Raw genomic sequence first — 21953 nt, 5'->3', positions numbered from 1 at the left:
TAAACAAAAGACCCACACAACCCTGAAATGTAATTTCTATCTATTCTATTCAAACATTTTCAAACACATTGGATAATACTGCAATGAAAACTGTGGGGGAAAAAAAAAAAAAACTGTTTTCTTGTTAAGCCTTCAGTTTAAAACAGGGCAGGCTGCAGCATAACACGTGAAAGGGGAACTAAACATTCATGTGAGTTACCATTAATTACTGTTATTGTTGGATGTATGAAGTCACTGTAGTGTGTTTTGCTTCCCCAACCTAAAGAAATATCTTAAAAAATTATTATACAAACTAATTTGTGTTGTAGGCACAAAGCTCACTAGATTCCTGTCAACAGCATTTCTGTGTTTGTGCAACCAAAGGTACTCACTACAGTTAGTTACTACATCCCCCAAATAAGATTTCATATTTGAAGAGAGAAAGAAAGAAACACAGAAGAAATGTTTACTGCTTCCTCTTTTTTCCTTGTGCCCAGAACTAGCTGCCTCTCAAATGATCCAGAAATCACTTCAGTGGAACAGGAGTAAGAATTTGTGCCTAATACTGTCATTTTCTTTCAACATTATTTCACAGCCATATTACTAGGAACAGAGACTGGGTAGACTCCATAAAGCTTTCTGGAGAACTAAATGCTCTTTTGTTTATTTTCAGGAACTTGATTCAATACATGCAAGCAGAAAAAACACTGCAGTTGAGATTTTTTCTATTTGCATTGCAGATGTGTGAAGTGTTCTTGACAATTTTCAGAGACAGATGCAGTTCTTAGCCTGAGGATCTTCAGGTTATGTGGAAGACTTAAAGAAAAGTTATGTGAAAGACAGAAATCATGCAACATGATCAGAGGGAAGATAATCACATGGGTTTTTCTCAAAGGGTGATAATCTTGCAGTCTCAAAAGACTGTGGTGGTTTTACCGTGCTAGGCAGCTAAACACCACAACTGCTCTCTCACTGTATGGGCTGCTGCAGGGAAAGTTAACATCCCAGCCAGACACAGTACACTTGCCCTTCTCACCAAGAGGTTTAAAGAGTCTTCTCTTTGACTTCAGTTTCTGGGTTGTCCTTTTGATGCCTTTCTTCTCTTTGCTTTTTCTGCATCTCAGCTTTTTTCCATAGTTATTTGCCTAAATAAATTCCAATTTCTTAATTTCTTTCACTTTCAAAGCCAGACTGGTTCCCTTGGAAATGGGAACATGTCTCCTCTGACATACTGCTCCTCTGTCATGCCGTAACCGAAGCATGCAACCTGCTCTGTTCTCACTGCACATCAGTGAGGATGTTTGTAGCCACAGCATGTCACACGAGCACAAACTGTGTGTTTGCTGGAACAGCATGTCAGGTGGAGTAGCCATTGCAGCAGTCTGTGTACTGTGCACTGTGCCCAGTGTGTACCAGGGAGTAGTGATTGTGGACTTTGCTGTCCCTGCCCACCTGACTGTTACTTAGTAACACACTGGTGTCTCACATGGAAATACTGTTCAGGAAATAGCGTTCACCTGACTCTTCGGTAAAAGATCCCGTCACTTGAAGTAAGCAAACAAATAACCAGAAGTACATACAGCAAAACAGGTGCATAAACAAAAGGGAGCTTTTTTGCCACTTTTTTTTTTTTTTTCAAATAAAGTCATACTTCAGTAAACTACCACAGTGTTATACCTGGTTAGAATTAAAAATCAAACTCTTGATTCCTGAGCTGTTGACATAAAATCTCTAAACATTTTTATTTTTTTTCTCAGATACAGTTTATTCTGTAATGAGTCAATATGAGAACTGTTTTTTTTTTTAAAGTATGAGAAGAAAAAATAAATAACCTGTTAAAGACTATTTATGGTGTAAACTTTTTGGTGGCTTGAATAAACTTTCTGTTTTTCACAAAAAGACACTGAGCAGCTTATAAAAAGCAATATGAGAAGAAAAATTGTATTTAGCTTAAGCAAGTATAGCTGTGACTGAATTAATGTCAATTCTCGACATTTGTTTTCTCTGCATAAATATGTATCTTCCTTTGGAAGTGTCAGTAATTTTCCTGTGGTCGTATCACACACTTCTGGTGTAATTTCTTCAGGATTTCCTGTGTAAATATCTCCACAATGATCACAGCAGTTTTACACAGCCGTTTTTTCTGTATGGTTTCTGCTGAAACCTCTCTGGAGTCTGCCCACCTCTTAGGTTGCTTCTGCTGTTGTTTTTTTCATATCTATTGTCATGCTCTTTTGTATACTGTTTTGTTTAACATCTTCCACTACCCCGTGACTTCTAAAAAGGTTTCACTATAAAATAATCCACTGTGAAGAATTCTGTGTGTTCTATAACTGATAGTGACTTTCAGAGGTCATAAATATTCAAGATGTTTTTCAGTTATGTGTTCCAAGAGGGAAATTGTGTCTTGATGCAATGTTTGGGATGACAATTTCTTATTCAAAAGAATACTTCCAAAGAATTTGACAACTTGTTTGCACTAAATGCCAAAACCATACTCATAGAAATATTCTTAGAGGCACCCATGTCTTACCTTACTGTGGTGTCATCCCACCGGTGGATCTTTCCACGGCTGGTGTCCAATGCTACTCAGATTGAAATTGCTGTGCATGTAGTTAATAGGTTTCAAGAAAGCAGCAACATTCTGTATTTTCTACGTAAGTGAGGTAGGATCTGTGTAAATTATTTGACACTGATGCATTTAAGTAAATGAGATGCTCAACACTTTGCGGGAGGCTGGGATTGTGGAAGTGACTGGCCATGTGTACCATCCCACTAATGTCCTTTCTTTCATATTTTTTTGTTTCTTTTTTAATATGTAGCATTGACATGACCCTGAAATAACAAGCATCACTGCCAAACATTTGAAGAAGAGAGCATGCTTGGATTTTCGTCACCCAGACTCCTGTGACCATGGTGTGCAATAGGCAATTTGGTTCATTTTGTTTGTGGTATGACTTTTTTGGTGCCATTCTGGAATCTAAGAAGACCAAACGGGCCAATCCTGTTGCCATGGAAACAGCAAAAATTTGGACCTACCTATTTGTTGTTTTCAGAAATAGAGTTTTCATTAGGAACACTATATCATCTAGCATTGTTTTCTGTAAATGTGTGTAATTTCTGTTTAAAATTATGTTTTACCAACAGTATGCCTCATGAATGAGTCAATGAGGATGTAGATTTTTGTTTTAGTTCAGTCTTCAGCATATTAACATTATGCATAACTGAATTGTTATTATTACAATAAATGTTAGCTTAGTTGTTTCAAAGAGCAGCAGCAGGCTTATTGTTGAAAAAAAAAATAATCCTAGAAACAATGCAGGATTTTCCTTAAAGTATTTGTTTCTGCTGTATGAAAAGTCTTCCCATCTTCATTTAACCCTAATAACTTTTTATTTTCTCACAGAAAGGCCTGATACTCTAAAAATAATAATTCGTTATTAAAGACACTTCATAGAGGACAAATGACTAACAAAATAATTTTAATCACTTACTTTTTTCTTTATTTTAAGCATAGCTTTTAGAGAGGTAGCAAATCCTGTAAATTTTTGTCAGATGTTCTAAAAGGCTTTGAATTTAATTATTTTATTATTGTTGTTTTTTAATGCTTTTCCAGTAGTGTTTTTTTTTTTTTTTAAAGTTATGACTCTTTGAATGGCATCCTAACTGAAATCACAAAGGCTAATGCTATGAATACCAAAAAAAATGCACTTAGTATTTTCTGCTAACAACTAACGACTGAAAGGTAAATATATAAATTTAAAGTTGGGAATCACAATCATTTGTTAGAAATATATGTCGAAGTATTATTTGAAGTATGCCTAATATCAAAAATAAGTATTACAATGCAGTTTGTTGTCTGTATCATAAAACATATCGGTATAAACATGAAAAGAAGAAAAAAAAAAGCAAGTATTTGTTGTTTGCTGCTGTCCTGCATACTGCGCTGAAAGACTCTGTAGAAAGTTCTGATACTCAAATGGAAAATAACTGTAGTGGCTCAGACCATTCTTTTGCAAGACAGTGCAAATTATTACTTGAGTGAATTCTGCTTGTCTGCTTTAAAAAGTCAAGAGTATGACCAATGCTTTCTCTTCCCCCAATGAACATATTGTGTGCACTTGCCAAACCTGCTGACTCATCTACCTTGTGGGATGTCCTAATGGAAGTAACAGAATTATGCGCTCTCTGAAATATTATTCCCATCTTCAAGAGATTTTCATGTGCCCTAGAATTACATCTGTGGATTCTCTACTTGTCTTTTAATTAGTAATCCTTAGAAGTCATAATTTTCATTTTATGTATGCACTAACTCCAGTCCCACTTCCAGTCCAGAATTATTAATTAAACAGAAGACAAGCAAAGTTTGCTTGGGCAATGAAATTTAAGCAAAAGTCAGGACAGCACAAGCCTTGATTTTTCAGTAGGATCTAAACTGAGAGTGAAAATTTTATTTCGTCCTTCATTTAAAAAGTTGATAATTTTGTTCTGTGGTTTGCACATTTCCATTTGTATCAATTTGTATCTTATATTTGCAAGAGGAAGTCTGTAGGCAAGGGAGCAAGCATCCATCACTGTGTGCAGTTGCTCAGCTACTGTAATGAAGTTTGACAAATTTGTCAGAAAGGCAAGAGGTTGCCAAATGCTTACTTATCTGCCAGCAACAAAACTGAAATATCTGCACATCTATAATCCTTCTCTCTACTGTCAGCTGGTGCATTTTATCTGTCACTCTAGTTAGCTTGTTTTATCACATCTTTCTGTCAGTTCCTCTTAACTTTCACATTCAAGGGAGGGCCTAATCCTGCTGACCATTGTTGCTGCTCTATAACCAGACCTTGTCGTCATTAGGATCTGATAGTTTGCACAGTTCTCAGATATTTGAATCTTGGCTTGTGTCTGCCTTATAAAAGTGCTGTCACTTAGAATATTGGGGATATTGCTTTATGTACAAATTAATATTTGTATTAACTTCCAGTTGCTAATTAAGCTAGATCTAGATCAGAAGAGCATTTTATAGCATGAAACCACATCTGTAAACTTGTAGTTCAAGCCACTAGAATGGACAAGTTGACTTGTGTTAGGCTGTATGTGAGAGGAATGTTTGCTGAAAGAGAAGTTCACCACAAAGCAGAAGTTCAGCACAAATTTTCATGTCTTTGAGACATAAATGGGTTGGAAGACATTACATACCACTTAACATTGGATGGCAGCCCAGAGGTGAATTTCATTCTAAAGGCTTTGTGTAGAATCACTAAACAGCAAAGCTACATAAGAATTAATTTGATGAACGTTGATAGACTAATAATGGCAGCCTAAGAAGGTAGGAGTTTGTTTAAGCCAGGTGTCACATCACCAGTGTGATGGTGCAAAAATGATTGCAAGAACAAGGTGTGGTTGTCTTTGCTTATTAATATATTTTAAAAAGTTTTTTAATGTTATGATATGGCAGTTATATATCATATTAACAATAATGTATCAATATTAATTAATTAGTAGTTTGTTGAAAAAGGAATATAGTACATGTAATCACAAAGTTATAATCTTTTATATAAAAACTTTTTCTACCATGTATGAGAGTGCTCAGATCAAATACAAATCAATAGTTGCTTTTTTTTTTTTTTTGTTAAAAGACCTATGCTGATTTAAATTATAGATTAAGCAATACAAGGATATCTGATATCATTGTATGCATATATATATATGAATCAGAAATAAAGAACTTCAATCCACCACTGGAAGTATTTCTTTTCAGTTCCAAGTTTTTTCTTTATTCCCTGGGTGCATGGAAACCCTTGACAGTTTCAATTCACAGTACTTTGCATAGTTATACTATATACACATACAAACTTTTTTTTTTTTTTTCTTTTCATTCATTCTTCTCTACTTGTTCTTTAAAAATCAAAATTTGAGGCAATTCTGTTTCACCTGATGTTACTCTTCACCTTCACGTATATCAGTCCTTTGCTGATACTAGGAGAATTGTTCCTGGAAAAAAATACAAGTTGCTGTCTCATTTGTGACTGTACTGTTACCTGAAAATCAAATGCATGGATAGTCTCATTCCACTGTATATGCTAGGCAGAAACCAAAAGCACTGGGGCAGAAATGCGTTCACTGTGAAACCACCATGAGCAGTTTAACATACTTTTTGACTTTGTATTGAAGTCAATCAGAGATGATGGATGTTCAGTCCTCTCATCTACCTGTCCCATATGACCATTCTTCTCCCAGTCTACCTAAATCTCAAACTGGTCAGTTTGCACTGCCATTACTTTAAAGTCTGGGTGACTTTTGGATGGCTGGCCCATAGCATTGGCCACTGAGACATCACGTAAGAGCTAAAACAGGATAACCGTGGATTCTTAATTCACCTGCGAGCAACTTTATAAATGCTCTTAGACCTTTTCAGTGCAAAGTCTTTGAAAGATATGAAGATTTATCAAACTTGAATGTTGATAATTTAGGGCTGAAACTGGATCTCAGAAACAGGCTTCATTACAGCTATCTCATATACAAGAAGTGCTTGTAAATTCAATCTGGCTACTGCTGTTAGAGACAATAAAATGTTTTTACAAATGCACGAACAGGAAAAAGAGGTCTAAGGAGAATCTCCATCCTTTATGGGATGTGGAGGGAAAATTAGTGCCAAGAGATGAGGAAAAGGCTGAGGTACTTAATGACTTCTTTGTCTCAGTCTTCAGCAGAATGACCAATTATTCTCTGGATACCCAGTCTCCTGAGCTGGTAGACAGGGATGGGGAGCAAAATGAAGCCCTCATAATCCGCAAGGAAAAGGTTAGCAACCTGCCAAACTACTTAGACGTATGCAAGTCTATGGAGGCAGATGGGATCCACCCAAGGGTACTGAGGGAGCTGGCAGAAGTGCTCAACAAGCTGCTTTCCCTCATTTATCAGCAGTCCTGGCTGTCAGGGGAAGTCCCAGTCAACTGTCAGCTATCAAATGCAATGGCCATTTACAAGAAGGACTGAAAGGAGGATCCAGGAAACTACAGGCCTGTCAGTCTGACTTTGGTGCCAGAGGAGCTTACAAAGCAGATTATCCTGAGTGCCACCATGCAGCATCTACAGAGCAACCAGGTGATCAGGCCCAGTCAGCATAGTTTTATGAAAGGCGAGTCCTGCTTGACGAAACTCATCTCCTATGACAAGGTGACACACTCAGTGAATGAGGGAAAGACCGTGGATATGGTCTACCTAGACTTCCGTTAGGCTTTGACACTGTTTCCCACAGCATTCTCCTGGAGAGGCTGGCTGCTCAAGGCTTCACTGGATGAAAAGCTGGCTGGGTGGCTGGGCCCAAAGAGTCATGGTGAATGGAATTAAATCCAGCTGGAGGCCAGTCACTAGTGGAGTCCCCCAGGGCTCAGTACTGGGGCTGTTTCTCTTCAATATTGTTATCAATGATCTGGATGAGTGGATCAAGTGTACCCCCAGTAAGTTTGCAGGCAACACCAAGTTGGGTGTGAGTGTTGATCTGCTTGATGGTAGGAGGGCTGTATGGAGGGATCTGGATAGGCTGGGGTGCTAGGCCAAGGCCAACTGTATGAGGTTGAGCAAGGCCAAGTGCCAGGTCCTGCACTTGGGGCACAACAACCCCATGCAAACCTACAAGCTGGGGGAAGAGTGGCTGGAAAGCTGCCTGGCGGAGAAGGAACATGGGAGTATTGATCAATAGCTGGCTGAACATGAGCCAGCAGTGTGCTCAAGTGGCCAAGAAGGCCAACAGCACCCTGGCTTGTATCAGAAACAGTGTGGTCAGTAGGTCTAGGGAAGTGATTGTACTTCTGTACTCAGCTCTGGTGAGGCTGCACCTCAAATACTGTGTTCAGTTTTGGGTCCCTCACTACAAGAAGGACATCGAGGTGCTGGAGTGTGTCCAGAGAAGGGCAAGAAAGCTGGTGAGGGGTCTAGAGAACAAGTCTTAGGAGGAGCAGCTGGGGAAGCTGGCATTGTTTAACCTGGAGAAAAGAAGGCTCAAGAGAGACCTAATCACGCTCTACAATTACCTTACAGGAAGCTATAGCAAGGTGGGCATTGGTCTCTTCTCCCAAGCACCAAATGATAAGATGAAGAAAATGGCCTCAAGTTGCACCAGGGGATGATTTGGTTGGGTATTAGGAAGAATTTCTTCACTGCAAGGGCTGTGAGGCATTGGAACAGGCTGCCCAGGGAAGAGGTTGAGTCACCATCCCTGGAGGTCTTCAAAACACGCGTAGATGTGGTGCTTAGGGACATGGTTTAGTGGTAGACTTGGCAGTGCTAGGTTAAAGGCTGGACCAGATGATCTTAGAGGTCTTTTTCAACCTAAGTGATTCCATGATTCTGTGCTGCAAGACTTCAGGAATCTCAGCTTGTGTTTTGGTTTTCATGGTCTTTCTCCAAGTCCTTCCAATACAATTTAATTTCAATTTAAATATTGTGTTACCAGTTAACCTCTGGTATGTGGTAATGTGGGATCTGCTTATACCCTAAACCTCACAGATTACAATGGCAAATCTTACTATTGCTATAACTGTAGCTATGACAAGTGTAAGTGCTTCCCAGTGTAGCTGGGAAAGTTCTGGGTCATCATAATCACATCAGTCAGTGTTGTCATAGTTCTTTTTTCTTCTCTGCCTTCTATGTGCCTCACCACCTTGCAATCATATCTTCCAGTAATTTAGCTTATGTTTTCAGAGTGATAATTAATGGCTTTCAGCCCTGGCAACACTGGTGCAATACGCACAACTATTTACATATACAAGGTAAGTGGTAACACAGAAACCTTATTCTCAAAAATCATGCTGATAATAAACTGTCAACATCTTTTTGTTCTCCAGTAGTCTCTAAGTAGCCCATGTTTTGAACACTTAGAGCATTTTAACATTTTTCTCAAGAAAAAATAATGTAAAAAGATATAGAAGTACTTAAACTGTATGTTCTGCTCACTTGCTGTTTCTTCAGTAACAAGGAAAAAAAAAAAAAAGATTTTATATTTTCAGGTTTTAGGTGGAGGTTTCTCATTAAATAAAATTTTGGCACAGTTCAGTGGTGTAAAATGTATCAAGGTATAGCAGATGAAATGGAAATGTGTTTCTATGCAGTGAATTAACTTTGTCACTCTTCCTGACTGTTCATTTTCTGCCTCCCTGCTTCTCAGAGACATATATTCCTCTTAGCTCAAGTCTTCAGAGCTAAACCAAAAACTGATGATATGGATTGTTTTCTATACAGGAGAACTAGTTTAACAAGTTAGTTAAGCTATGGATGAGGGGAGAGCAGTGGCTGTTTTCTACCTGTATTCCAGGGGAGTGGCTGATTAGAATGTGTCCAAAGGAGGGCAGCAAGGATGGTGAAGGACTTAGAGGGCAAGATGTATCAGGAGCAGTTGGGGTCCCTTGGTTTGCTCAGCCCCGAGCAGAGCAGGCTGAGGGGAGGCCTCATGGCGGCCTGCAGCTCCCTCACAAGGGGAGCGGAGGGGCAGGCGCTGAGCTCTGCTCTCTGGGAACAGCGACAGGACCCGAGGGAACGGCATGGAGCTGGGACAGGGGAGGGTCAGGCTGGGGGTTAGGGAAAGGGTCTGCACCCAGAGGGGGGTTGGGCACTGGGACAGGCTCCCCAGGGCAGTGGTCACAGCACTGAGCCTGCCGGAGTTCAAGAAGCCTTTGGACAATGATCTCAGACACATGGTCTGATTTTTGAGTGGTCCTGTGTGGAGCCAGGAGTTGGAGTCGGTGATCCCTGTGGGTCCCTTCCAACTCAGGATATTCTGTGATTCCATCCAGAGAAGCCTGGACAAGCTGGAGGAATGGTCTGACAAGAACCTCAAAAAGTTCAACAAGAAGTGCAAAGAGCTGCACCTGGGGAAGAACAACTGTAGGTGCTGGGAGCTACCCAGCCTAGCAGAAAATGGCCTGGCAGTCCTGGTGGACGCCAACTGGAACATGGCGTTCTGACCATGAGCAGTTGTTTAGGAAAAGTCTGCAAGGCCACCAGGTCCTCATTATGCTTCTATATTTTATTTTATTTTATTTTATTTTATTTTATTTTATTTTATTTTATTTTATTTTATTTTATTTTATTTTATTTTATTTTATTTTATTTTATTACATTTTATTACATTTTATTACATTTTATTACATTTTATTACATTTTATTTTATTTAACTGCCCCAAGCTTATTTTTCAATGTTGGTGATTTTGACTTTGTACAATTTTGGAGTCAGTAGCTATTATTGGATGGCCCTTTGCCTTATTTCCATCTCATAAAGCCTAGGCTACTGTTGTTTTTCCTTTGTTTGAAGCATATGTTTGCTCTGTTGGCAAGTTATCGCAAGTAATATTGTGTACGTGATTTGCTGTAACCCTTTTGCCACTATCCTGGTGTTAGGTTGCAGGGTCTTCCACTGTTCCTGTCAGATTGCAGGCAGATTGCAAGACAATTGCAGATTGCAATGGTCTTGACAAAAAAGCAGTCTCTGATTTTACTGCTAGGAAAATTGTCCTGGGAGTTGTCTCCTAGAAATGGTACTCTTTGCTATCGGTCCAGGCTGTTCTTTTAACCCTTCTGCTCTGCTTCCCAGTGCTTTGACATATACATTTCCTTTCATGCTATGTTTGAACCAATTACCCGATTTGCTGTGTTGCAAGTTTCTGCAGTTTTGCAGGACAAAGAGCTTCAGTTATTCTGTACTTGGTAAGTTAGGGAAGTACTCTTGCCAAAGCTGTCTGGACTCATCACTGTGCCTTAGAATAACTACAGAATACTGAAAGGAAATAATTTAATTCAATTCAATTCATTATTTTATTTTATTTTATTTTATTTTATTTTATTTTATTTTATTTTATTTTATTTTATTTTGTTTTGTTTTGTTTTAATAATGCAATAAAGTATTTAATATTTTTCAAATGTAAAAACAGAGTTCAAAAATATTTCCATAATGTTATGAGTCCCATGGTAGTTTGTAAGATATTGAATTAAATCTCACATTTTTAAAGTTACTTTAGTCCTCTTGATTGATCAGATGTTTTAGATTTGAAATGTAAATGCTTTTAATGAAGGCAAGTAAAACTTCTTTACCATTTTCTCTGAGATAAATGTACAGTGGTTGTGGTTTTGTTGTTTTTTTTTTTAGATCCAACTGATTTTGTTTGTCTGTTTGTTTGTTTGTTTGTTTTGTTTTGTTTTTCCCTTTGAAGAGTTTGGGCTGGCAAAATTGCAGCCTCAAATGTTTAAGCTTGTTAATGTTGAGGGCTTATGACAGTGCTGGCAGTGTATTTTGTGAGAAATACAAAATCTACAAACATGGATTTTCAGGTTGGTAATTTTTGACTATTAGAAGTACACCTCAGTTTTCTACTAGTACCACTATTGGGAAAACAAAACAGGTCCCAGGTAGTGTTAGCTGTATCATCATATTTTGTCATCATTATCTGTAGAGATGACTCAAGCCAGCTGCAGAAGAGTCAGAAAATTCACCGTGGTGCTCCTCATTCACTGTCTTTTCCCTCAAATCATAAAACTCCTCATCACAGTGTTCACATTGCAAAATGCAGCTACCATGCAGGCAGATGGTGACAATTATCTAAATGTTTACAAAGCTTTAAAATAAGGACCTAAGTTCACCAGGGAGTTCATAAATCCCTCTACTGTATGGGGAACTCACTGAGGGCTTTAGACCACAGCATCATTACAGTAAGCATTTAATTTTTTCTAATCCTTTCTTTGATGCAGACTTGCCCTTTAATGCAGCCTTTTCCCCTTCGGCTTACGTTCTGTGCTTGAATGCTTTGAAGTTGGCAACAGTAAACATTTATGACTTAGGTGTTTTGTTTGAGCCTGTTTTGATTTCTAAACAACAGCTACTGGTCTGCCATCCAGCTGGTTGATCTTTCTTGGTTCCTGTTATGTTTTTATTTCATTTTCACATGTCTTGCCATGTGCAAAATACCACCATCATCTTCTCATTTTTTCCAAGTAGCTTTCTGCAAGTGAAGAAACAAACAAAGAAAAAGAAAAAAAAAAAAAAAGAAAAGAAAAAAAAAAAAAACACAGTATAAAAGACAGCATTTCACTTTCTAGATCTGGAATTTAAAAATAACAATTACCTTCATGGACTATAGCATCATTTAATTTTCATTTTAAAATTGCTTCTTGGTATATAACAATATCTAGCAAAGAGAAAATTATTACCTATTTTACTTGTAGGCACTGCTCTGCATGATTCTGCCTATGCTCAAGGCAAGGCCAAAGAATGGGACTGTGAAGATAAAATGTTGGCTGATACGGTTTGCACTGTTCTTGGTTTACAGTTCTGCAGTCCTTGTCACAACAAAACTCAGTACAGAATATAAACTCTTACACAGAGAGATTAAATAGCTAATGACTCAAAACCAGTGAAGACACTGTAATAATTTCGTGCTTGTTTTTTACCATTTTTATTTTTCCTAGAAAGATTCACCGATTTAAGGAGAAATGATTGCTTGCTGCTTGCATAGTCTGGCTTCTCTAGTGACATTTTGGGTCTGTCAGCTCAAAGGCAGCAATGAGCTTTGCTGGCCTGAGCTCTGCCAAATTTGAGAGCGCAAAATGACATGCTGCCTGAGGCTGCTACCTCTTTTTTTGTTACTTTTTGCTGTCCTCAACTTATGGTAACCCTATTAAACACAGCTTTATGGAGGTGAGGCAAAAGGATTATAGTACAAATCAGTACATTTAAATGTGCAGTCAAGAAGAGGCTTTTTGCTGGCTCTTTGCTGGCTGTTTCTGTAGTTCTAATTATTGTTAGAGAAAAACACATGTGACTGATTCTACAAGTACACTTGCAATTTCTTCATTTTACTCCATTATGGAAATTCCAGTGTCTGATCGTTCAGGCAAGACAGGAATAACAAGACAAAATTGTGTTTTGTTGTTGTTGTTGTTTTGAAGACTATTAATTTGATTAATTTTTAAAGAAAGGAGTTCTACTAAGCATTTCATAAATACTATTAGAAAAAAAAAATTATTGTGCTAAGACTCCCATACATTACTGTTATTAGCAAGATACTTGTTTGCTCAAGTGGACTAAGATTTTGGTCCTAAAGCCAGCATTGTTTTAGGCAATCACAATGCAATGCCATCACTGAAGTTTCCATCATGTCTGGATTATAAGGAGGGATGATTTGTGAAGGAATGACTTTTGAAACAAATATTTCTGTGTCATAAACAAGTAATATGAATCCACTATAAATGCAATTTATAGATTATATTTAAATGCCTACAGACATATAGACCCAGGGCTCCCCCCCTACCATTAGCTAGTAACCTACCAACAGTCTTGGAAGTAAATGTCAATTTCAGAGGATGAAGTTTCTTTTGTGTTTGATGTGACTAACTGTAACTTCTGTGGTGAGCTACTTCAGAAAAAACATGCACTGTATTTGCTCATACTGTATCTAGTGTAACAGAAAATGTATTAAACTCTAAGGTTGTCTAGCCTCACTGTTCAAAGCAATAAATTCAGGTGAAAAAAGAAAAAACATAAGCTCTCCTTCTGGTATTATCTGTTCAGCCAAGACAGAACTTATTTAAAAAAAAAAAAAAAAAAACTGTTAAAAGAAAATTCAAAATGAGAACCTCATCCCCTCACTTCTCTAGTATGTACTTCAATACACAGTAAGCAAAGCAGCCTCCAGCAATAGCAAGAAAGAAATCCACAGAGTACTTCCCACACTGCTCCCTGAGGCCTGAAATGTAAAACAGCCTCCCTCTGTGAGAAAGTGACTAAGTGCAGTCTTTGTAAGATAGACCTGTGTTAAGCCATCATGAGTGTAAAACTTCATCTCTGTCTTCATGTCTTTGGAGTGTGAATAGTGTTGCATTAAACAGTCAACCTAAAAAAAAAACAAAGAATATTAATGTGATATCTGGGCTTTTTAAAAGAAAAAAAAATAAAAATAAAATTAAAAAAAAAAAAAAAAGAAAGAAAAAGAAAGAAAAAGAAAGAAAAAGAAAGAAAAAGAAAGAAAAAGAAAGAAAAAGAAAGAAAAAGAAAGAAAAAGAAAGGAAGGAAGGAAGGAAGGAAGGAAGGAAGGAAGGAAGGAAGGAAGGAAGGAAGGAAGGAAAGAAGGAAGGAAGGAAGGAAGGAAGGAAGGAAGGAAGGAAGGAAGGAAGGAAGGAAGGAAGGAAGGAAGGAAGGAAGGAATAAAAGGAACACAGCCAAATAATCAGTTTAAGAAAGGGAAAGAAAGAACAGATCAGATAAATGACCAGGCAAAGTTAACATTATAGGTAATTTTCCACTTGGGCTTCCAGCCTTCTTCCAAAGGTTCTCCTGGGGGAGAGCTCCTAAAATATAGCAGGCTCTGTTTGCCTAGGAGTCTTGACTCAAGAGAAGTACAAGTGAGCTCTGTTCCAAATGTTCTTTTCTCCTCCTATAAAGAAATGATCAAATCCCAGGAAACACGTACTTTTGTCTGACCTTCAGTAAGTCGGTACTGGGGAATGCTGAATGAACTTAAAAAAAAAAAAAAAAAAAAAAAAAAGACAAGATAATCCCCTATTTCCCAGTGACTTTCATGGAATAATCATGAATCAGAATACATCATAAGAGTGACTAAGGAAACTAATGAAATATAGAAAGGAAAGAGCAAGATCTAATATGAGTTCATATGGAAAACAATGTCTCATACAGGAAAACAGCTTCAGGAGAGAAACAGCACAGGAGATGAACTATGTCAAAGAGGATGAACAGAGACCAGAAATGCAATGTAAAGTGAATAAATGTTAATTGCCACGGAAGAGAATTCCTATGATATTTAATGAGTCAACAGCACTGCTCAGTGGAGAAGCTGACATCTCCTGAAGGTGTCCCAGTGGTGTACAGTATAAATGTATACAGCAATGAAAGATCTCAAGTTGTCCATTTACCCTCTTCCTACCCTATCACCATTGGAAGAGGGAAGAAAGTCAGTGTGGGGCAAGCAAATGGATTTAACACTGTGCAGATCTGGGGAGCAAGCACCAAAATCAGTGAGACCTCATTGTTCCACTAAAGCTGGTCTGACATTCTTTAACTAGAATAATTGGGTTTGATAGTTTTACAGGAATTCTGTCACTAATACGACCATGCTTCCTGAACACTGACCAATCCTAGAACCCAGCAAAGTAACTCTATTCAAGTGGTCATTACATTCCCAGGTGGTTCCTGACTTCTGCTGCCATTTTCTCTGAAAATAGTTTACCTTGGAATACTTTTTTTTTTTTCTTCTTTGTTTTTCAGTTGCTGGGGATTTGGAATCTCTGTTCTGTCTGTCAGTCTGAAAGAATCTTTGAGAAGCGTCTCTCATTCACAGCCACTTACTTTTCTTGTTCATGTCTCAGAAGATCAAATTCCATCTGATTTTAATAAGCATAACTTTAGCCTACTAGTCCTCACTTAAGGCAACTTTTTATTGGGGTATTCTGTTTTATATGGAGTAGCAATCATTTACACAGTCATTTAAATGCTAATGATGTTAGTAGACATCTCTATTTTGACATGGGAGGATTTTTAGTCAAGTTCAGTACATGCTACAGGGTGCTTTCTCACTTGCTGGAATTGCAAAGTGAGTAAAAATGGATGAGAATAGCAACATGAACTCCAAAAAGCAATATGGTCACCAATTCAGCCTGCTTATTTTCTAGATCTCTTCTAACACATCCTGGAAAGAATAAGGTACTTGCTCTTTTTTTCCAAAGCTAAATCAGGGACAAACCAGGGTGAAGTACCCTCAGAACACCTCTCTTGAGGCTGTCTAGAAACATATTTCATTTTCCTCTGTGAATTCAGCAGCTGTACTTCCCACAAAGCTAGTACTCCACTACCCTTTGTTTTGAGCAGAAACCATGAGAACAGGAAAGAGTATGAGACAAAATGAAGAGTAGGGCTTTTTTTTTTTAATTCTTTACTCTTTTTTCTCATCTGTTTGCATGCTTTTGATTTTGTTTCTGGTTTGATGTCCTGGTTTCAGTTAGAACAGAATTAATTTTCAGAATTAATTCTGTTCTAACTTCAGAATTTAATTCAGAATCTTTAATTCAGAATTAAAGAACAGCAAGTGCCAATCGCTACCACAACTGTGCACCGGCGGCAATATCGCACTAACCGGGACTCCCTGATTCCCATCCATAAGCTAATTCGTCAATTGGAGAGCCAAGGAGTGATCAGCAAGACTCATTCACCTTTCAATAGTCCCATATGGCCAGTGCGAAAGTCTAATGGCGAGTGGAGACTAACAGTGGACTATCGTGGCCTGAACGAAGTCACGCCACCACTGAGTGCTGCAGTGCCGGACATGCTGGAACTTCAGTACGAACTTGAATCGAAGGCAGCCAAGTGGTACGCCACAATTGATATCGCTAATGCATTTTTCTCCATCCCTCTAGCAGCAGAGTGCAGGCCACAGTTTGCTTTCACTTGGAGGGGAGTCCAATATACTTGGAATCGACTGCCCCAGGGGTGGAAACACAGCCCTACCATTTGCCATGGGCTGATCCAGTCTGCACTGGAGCAGGGGGAAGCTCCTGAACACCTGCAGTACATCGATGACATTATTGTGTGGGGTGACACAGCAGAGGAAGTTTTCGAGAAAGGAAAGAAAATAGTCCAAATCCTTCTGAAAGCCGGTTTTGCCATAAAACAAAATAAAGTCAAAGGACCTGCACGAGAGATCCAGTTTTTAGGAATAAAATGGCAAGATGGACGTCGTCAAATCCCAATGGATGTGATCAACAAAATAACAGCTATGTCTCCACCAACTAACAAAAAAGAAACACAGACTTTCCTAGGTGTTGTGGGGTTTTGGAGAATGCACATCCCAAATTACAGTCTGATTGTAAACCCTCTCTACCAAGTAACTCGTAAGAAGAATGAGTTTGAATGGGGCCCTGAACAACGACAAGCCTTTGAACAAATCAAGCAGGAAATAGTCCATGCAGTAGCCCTTGGGCCAGTTCGAACAGGACCAGATGTAAAGAATGTGCTCTACACTGCAGCCGGGGAGAACGGCCCCACCTGGAGCCTCTGGCAGAAAGAACCTGGGGAAACTCGAGGTTGGCCCCTGGGGTTTTGGAGCCGGGGATACAGAGGGTCTGAGGCCCGCTATACTCCAACTGAAAAGGAGATACTGGCAGCATATGAAGGAGTTCGATCTGCTTCAGAGGTGGTCGGTACTGAAGCGCAGCTCCTCCTAGCACCCCGATTGCCGGTACTAGGCTGGATGTTCAAGGGAAGGGTCTCTTCTACGCATCATGCAACTGATGCTACATGGAGCAAGTGGATTGCACTAATTACTCAGCGGGCTCGAATAGGAAACCCCAGTTGCCCAGGAATATTGGAAGTGATTATGGACTGGCCAGAAGGTAAATACTTTGGGATATCATCAGAGGAGGAGGTGGGTCGTGCTGAAGAAGCCCCACTGTACAACCAGTTACCAGAAAATGAAAAGAAATATGCCCTGTTCACTGATGGGTCCTGTCGTATTGTGGGGAAGCATCGAAGATGGAAGGCTGCTGTATGGAGTCCTACACGACAAGTTGCAGAAGCTGCTGAGGGAGAAGGTGAATCAAGTCAGTTTGCAGAAGTGAAGGCCATTCAGCTGGCTTTAGACATTGCTGAACGAGAAAAATGGCCAGTTCTCTATCTCTACACCGATTCATGGACGGTAGCAAATGCCCTGTGGGGATGGTTACAGCAATGGAAGCAAAACAACTGGCAGCGTAGGGGCAAACCCATCTGGGCTGCTGCATTGTGGCAAGATATTGCTGCTCGGGTAGAGAACCTGGCTGTGAAAGTACGTCACGTAGATGCTCATGTGCCCAAGAATCGGGCTACTGAAGAACATCAGAACAACCAGCAGGTGGATCAGGCTGCTAAGATTGAAGTAGCTCAGGTGGATCTGGATTGGCAGCATAAAGGTGAATTATTTATAGCCCGATGGGCCCATGACACCTCAGGCCATCAAGGTAGAGATGCAACATACAGATGGGCTCGTGATCGAGGGGTGGACCTGACCATGGATGCTATAGCACAGGTTATTCATGACTGTGAAACATGTGCTGCAATCAAGCAAGCCAAACGGTCAAAGCCTCTTTGGTATGGAGGACGATGGCTGAAATATAAATATGGAGAGGCCTGGCAGATTGATTACATCACACTCCCTCAAACTCGCAATGGCAAGCGCCACGTACTTACAATGGTGGAAGCAACCACCGGATGGCTGGAAACATACCCTGTGCCTCATGCCACCGCCCGGAACACTATCCTGGGCCTTGAAAAGCAAGTCCTATGGCAACATGGTACCCCAGAAAGAATAGAGTCAGACAATGGGACTCACTTCCGAAACAACCTTATAGACACTTGGGCCAAAGAACATGGTATTGAGTGGGTGTATCACATCCCCTATCATGCACCAGCCTCCGGGAAAGTTGAACGATACAACGGACTGTTAAAGACTACATTGAAAGCAATGGGCGCTGGGACATTCAAAAATTGGGATACGCATTTGGCAAAGGCCACCTGGTTAGTCAATACTAGGGGATCTGCCAACCGAGCTGGACCTGCCCAATCAAACCTGTTACGTACTGTAGATGGGGATAAAGTTCCTGTAGTGCATGTAAAAAATATGCTGGGTAAAACAGTCTGGGCTACTCCTGCCTCAGGAAAAGGCAAACCCATTCGTGGAATTGTTTTCGCTCAGGGATCTGGATACACTTGGTGGGTGATGCAAAAGAACGGAGAGGTCCGGTGTGTACCTCAAGGAGATTTAATACTGGGTGAGAATAGCCCATGAACTGAATTGTACCATGTTAATTGCTATATAATACTGTATGTTACCACTACCATGACTACTATAGGTGACTAATTAGAATGTATGGAAAAGAGTGTAACCTGAGCATGACATAAATGGTATGGAATAAGGGGTGGATAGATGTCCTGGTTTCAGTTAGAACAGAATTAATTTTCTTCCTAGTAGCTGGTGGAATGCTGTGTTTTGGCTTAGGATGAGAAGAGTGCTGATAACACCCCGATGTTTTAATTGTTGCAGAGCAGTGCTTATACCAAGCCAAGGACACCTCAGACTTTCGCTCTGTCCTGCCAACAGGCAGGCTGGGGGTGCAGTAAGAGCTGGGAGGGGACAGACCCAGGACAGGTGACCCAAACTAGCCAAAGGGGTATTCCATACCATCTGACGTCATGCTAAACAATATATAGGGGTGGCTAGCCGGGGGGAGGGGGCCGGACTGCTCGGGGTTAAGCTGGGCATCGGTCAGCGGGTGGTGAGCAATTGCATTGTGCATCACTTGTTTGTACATATTATTATTAGTAGTACTATTATCATCATTGTACTATTATTATTATTATTATTATTATTATTATTATTATTATTATTATTATTATTATTATTATTATTATTATTATTTTCCTGTCTTATTAAACTGTCTTTATCTCAACTCACGGGCTTCACTTTCCATTTCTCTCCCCCGTCCCAGAGAGGGAGGGGGGAGGGTGAGCGAACGGCTGAGTGGTGTTTAGCTGCCAGCCGGGTTAAACCACGACATTTGATAAGCCTGAAAAAATAATATATATATATATATATTTTATTCTGACTATCCCGCAGTATCAGCTGTTACTTCTGTATTACCATTCAGTAGCAGTTCTTCCACTGTTAAGCTGCTAGCTTCATCCCCACTTCAAATGAATGATGACTGCCAATGAAAGTTTGTCTTTTTATGTTTCTAATTCAAACAATACTATTGTGAATTGCCTTCTCTTTTAAGGAGGAATGTGGTTCAACAGGAATCTCCAGAAGACCTCAAGAAGGTTCTCTGGTACCTTTGTAGACTTGAAGCTCCTGGGGTAGTGCACTGCAAAACAGAGCGTGTTGATAACTTGCCTAGGTGGGCAGATGTGATGCATGACATGCGTATATATCCATAAATATACACATAGAGATATACAAAAATGTAAGAGGAAAACCAGAGCTCAATAAGTATATGTTGGATCCAAGCTTGGAGGAAACATCTGTAACTCTTGTTCTGTTGTCTAATGCTGGTTTTTAGTTGTTAGTTCCAGGGATACAACAGTTAAAAGAGCAACAGGTCTAAATTGCTCCCATGTAACACAAATAGATTGCTTTCTAGTGTGAGGATAGCACCAGTGAGTTGAGAATCTTGTCTTTTTGAAGTTACAACATCAAATTCTGTCATGAGGAAACAGGTAATATGAAGCTTTTGACATACGAATATCATTCAGATTCCTCTGATTCGCTCGAGTGTGTTCCAGTATTTAGGTACCCAGAAAAAAAAAAAAAAAAGAAAAAGAAAAAAAAAAAGGTTGTAGCCTATAAGTAATTCTGACTCCTAGCCCCTGTTGTAACTTCTCAGGACTTATTTGCACATTTAGTTCACACACTAAACCTTTATGTTATTCCAGAGTGATTTCCATATGTATAGCCTTCTCCTTAGTTGCGATAATACCTTTCTTTATAAATAGCCCAAGAGCGGGTTGGCTAAACCTCAGGTCAGCACAAAGTATTAGCAGCTGACAGGATGGCTCCAAGGTGTAGCTACAGGACAGGACAACTGCTGTGACATGAGCTCTCCTGTGTCTTCCCACACATCTTTTCCCTCCTGTTGAAAAAGAGCAGACAACATAGTCCAGAGTGACTTGGTAAAGACTTCAGCATCTGACTGTGCATGTACAGCAGGGCTTGTAATTTTGGGTCTTGTTCCAAGAAGTCCAAACAAAGTGAAGTGCAATGCAGACTTGATAAAACAGCAGTAAAATTGCTCTGCAGCTGCTCTTACTGATAGCCGGTATGCCCTGCAGGAGAAAATTATACAACTCTTTAGGTAAACTGAGGGGGAGGAATTTAAAAAAAAAAAAAAAAAAAAAAAGTCTGAGTTTTTAGTTCAAACTTCATTTCAGTGGTAATTCACCATCTGGAAACACACCATCTCACTGCTGCTTCCTGTATCTGTAGGAAGCATCACTGCATTTGCTCAAGTGGAACTATGATTTTTTTTTCCATGTGGTCTAACAGTATACAGTTTCCTTTCTTCACACTTACTTGTACTTGCTGTATTTGCAGAGGTGTAGTTAGTCTATCTCTCCTTGCAGCAAGGGTACTTAAGCTACTCCCTTGATCACATTTGTCCTTTCTTTAATGCTGGCATCAAGATGTCATTCACCACCTCACTTTGCTATGTCATTTGTTTATGTCCATTTCATCCACAAGGAGCATCACACAATAACAGCAATTAGAAACTATATTTCATAGACCTAATTATAGCTATTGTAGACTATTGAACCATGAAAAGAGTAGACAGAGAATGCAGATGAATAAATATACTGGCACAGCATTATTGTATGATTTGTGGTGTGAAACATTTTTTCCCCTTTCTCACATACACTGAAGGCCCTTGCTCAGACACAGTTTTATTGTAACATATGCTTTGTTCCTCCACGGATTAGTTTTCAAAAATTAATTTCAAACAGGAATCAGGATAAAAGTTTTTGTTTGTTCATTTGTTTTGCTTTCTTTCTTTCTCGGTGGGAATTGTAGGCAGATTTAATATACAAAGGGGAAAAAACCTCTAGAGGGGAATCACACCTCCACACATCCAGACCTGCCCATCTGGTGGTGACTCATGGAAAACTGACTCTACAATCAGTAAGACTGTAAAGTAGATGTGTTTATTCAGTGCTGGGCAGCACAGGGGGTAGTCCTACCGAAGTTGTGTGCATCCTAAAGTGACAGCTTGCTTTGCTTCTATGCAGTCTTCATCCTCATGGCCCTCAGCACCCACCCAGAATACACTGCACAAGCGCAGATGGGAGGAGTTTATGGAAATGACTTGTTGGAGCTAATTTTAATACTAAGTGTGGACAGGTTATGAATATGTATAGGCACACTGGGAATATTCATGCATGTGTAACTCTTCACTGC

The 21953-nt window shown here is 39.5% G+C and overlaps 1 protein-coding gene across 2 annotated transcripts in view; it reads left to right on the top strand.

Annotated features, from left to right (window-relative positions):
* PRUNE2 (prune homolog 2 with BCH domain) overlaps positions 1–5711 on the top strand; it is a 138259-nt gene extending 132548 nt beyond the window's left edge. Inside the window, exons 19-20 of one of the 2 annotated variants that reach the window (XM_032205325.1) lie at positions 477–524; positions 2802–5711. In XM_032205325.1, coding sequence (XP_032061216.1) covers positions 477–524; positions 2802–2823 — 70 coding nt within the window. In that variant the 3' untranslated portion in view covers positions 2824–5711. The remainder of the gene's footprint in view (positions 1–476; positions 525–2801) is intronic. The other variant, XM_032205327.1, reaches the window with a different exon arrangement.
* The last annotated feature ends 16242 nt before the right edge of the window (positions 5712–21953 follow it).

The sequence above is a fragment of the Aythya fuligula genome, chromosome Z, assembly GCF_009819795.1.
Source record: "Aythya fuligula isolate bAytFul2 chromosome Z, bAytFul2.pri, whole genome shotgun sequence".
Taxonomy (NCBI): domain Eukaryota; kingdom Metazoa; phylum Chordata; class Aves; order Anseriformes; family Anatidae; genus Aythya; species Aythya fuligula.
The sequence above is the reverse complement of the archived record's forward strand: the minus strand, read 5'-3'. Positions and strand labels throughout refer to the sequence as shown.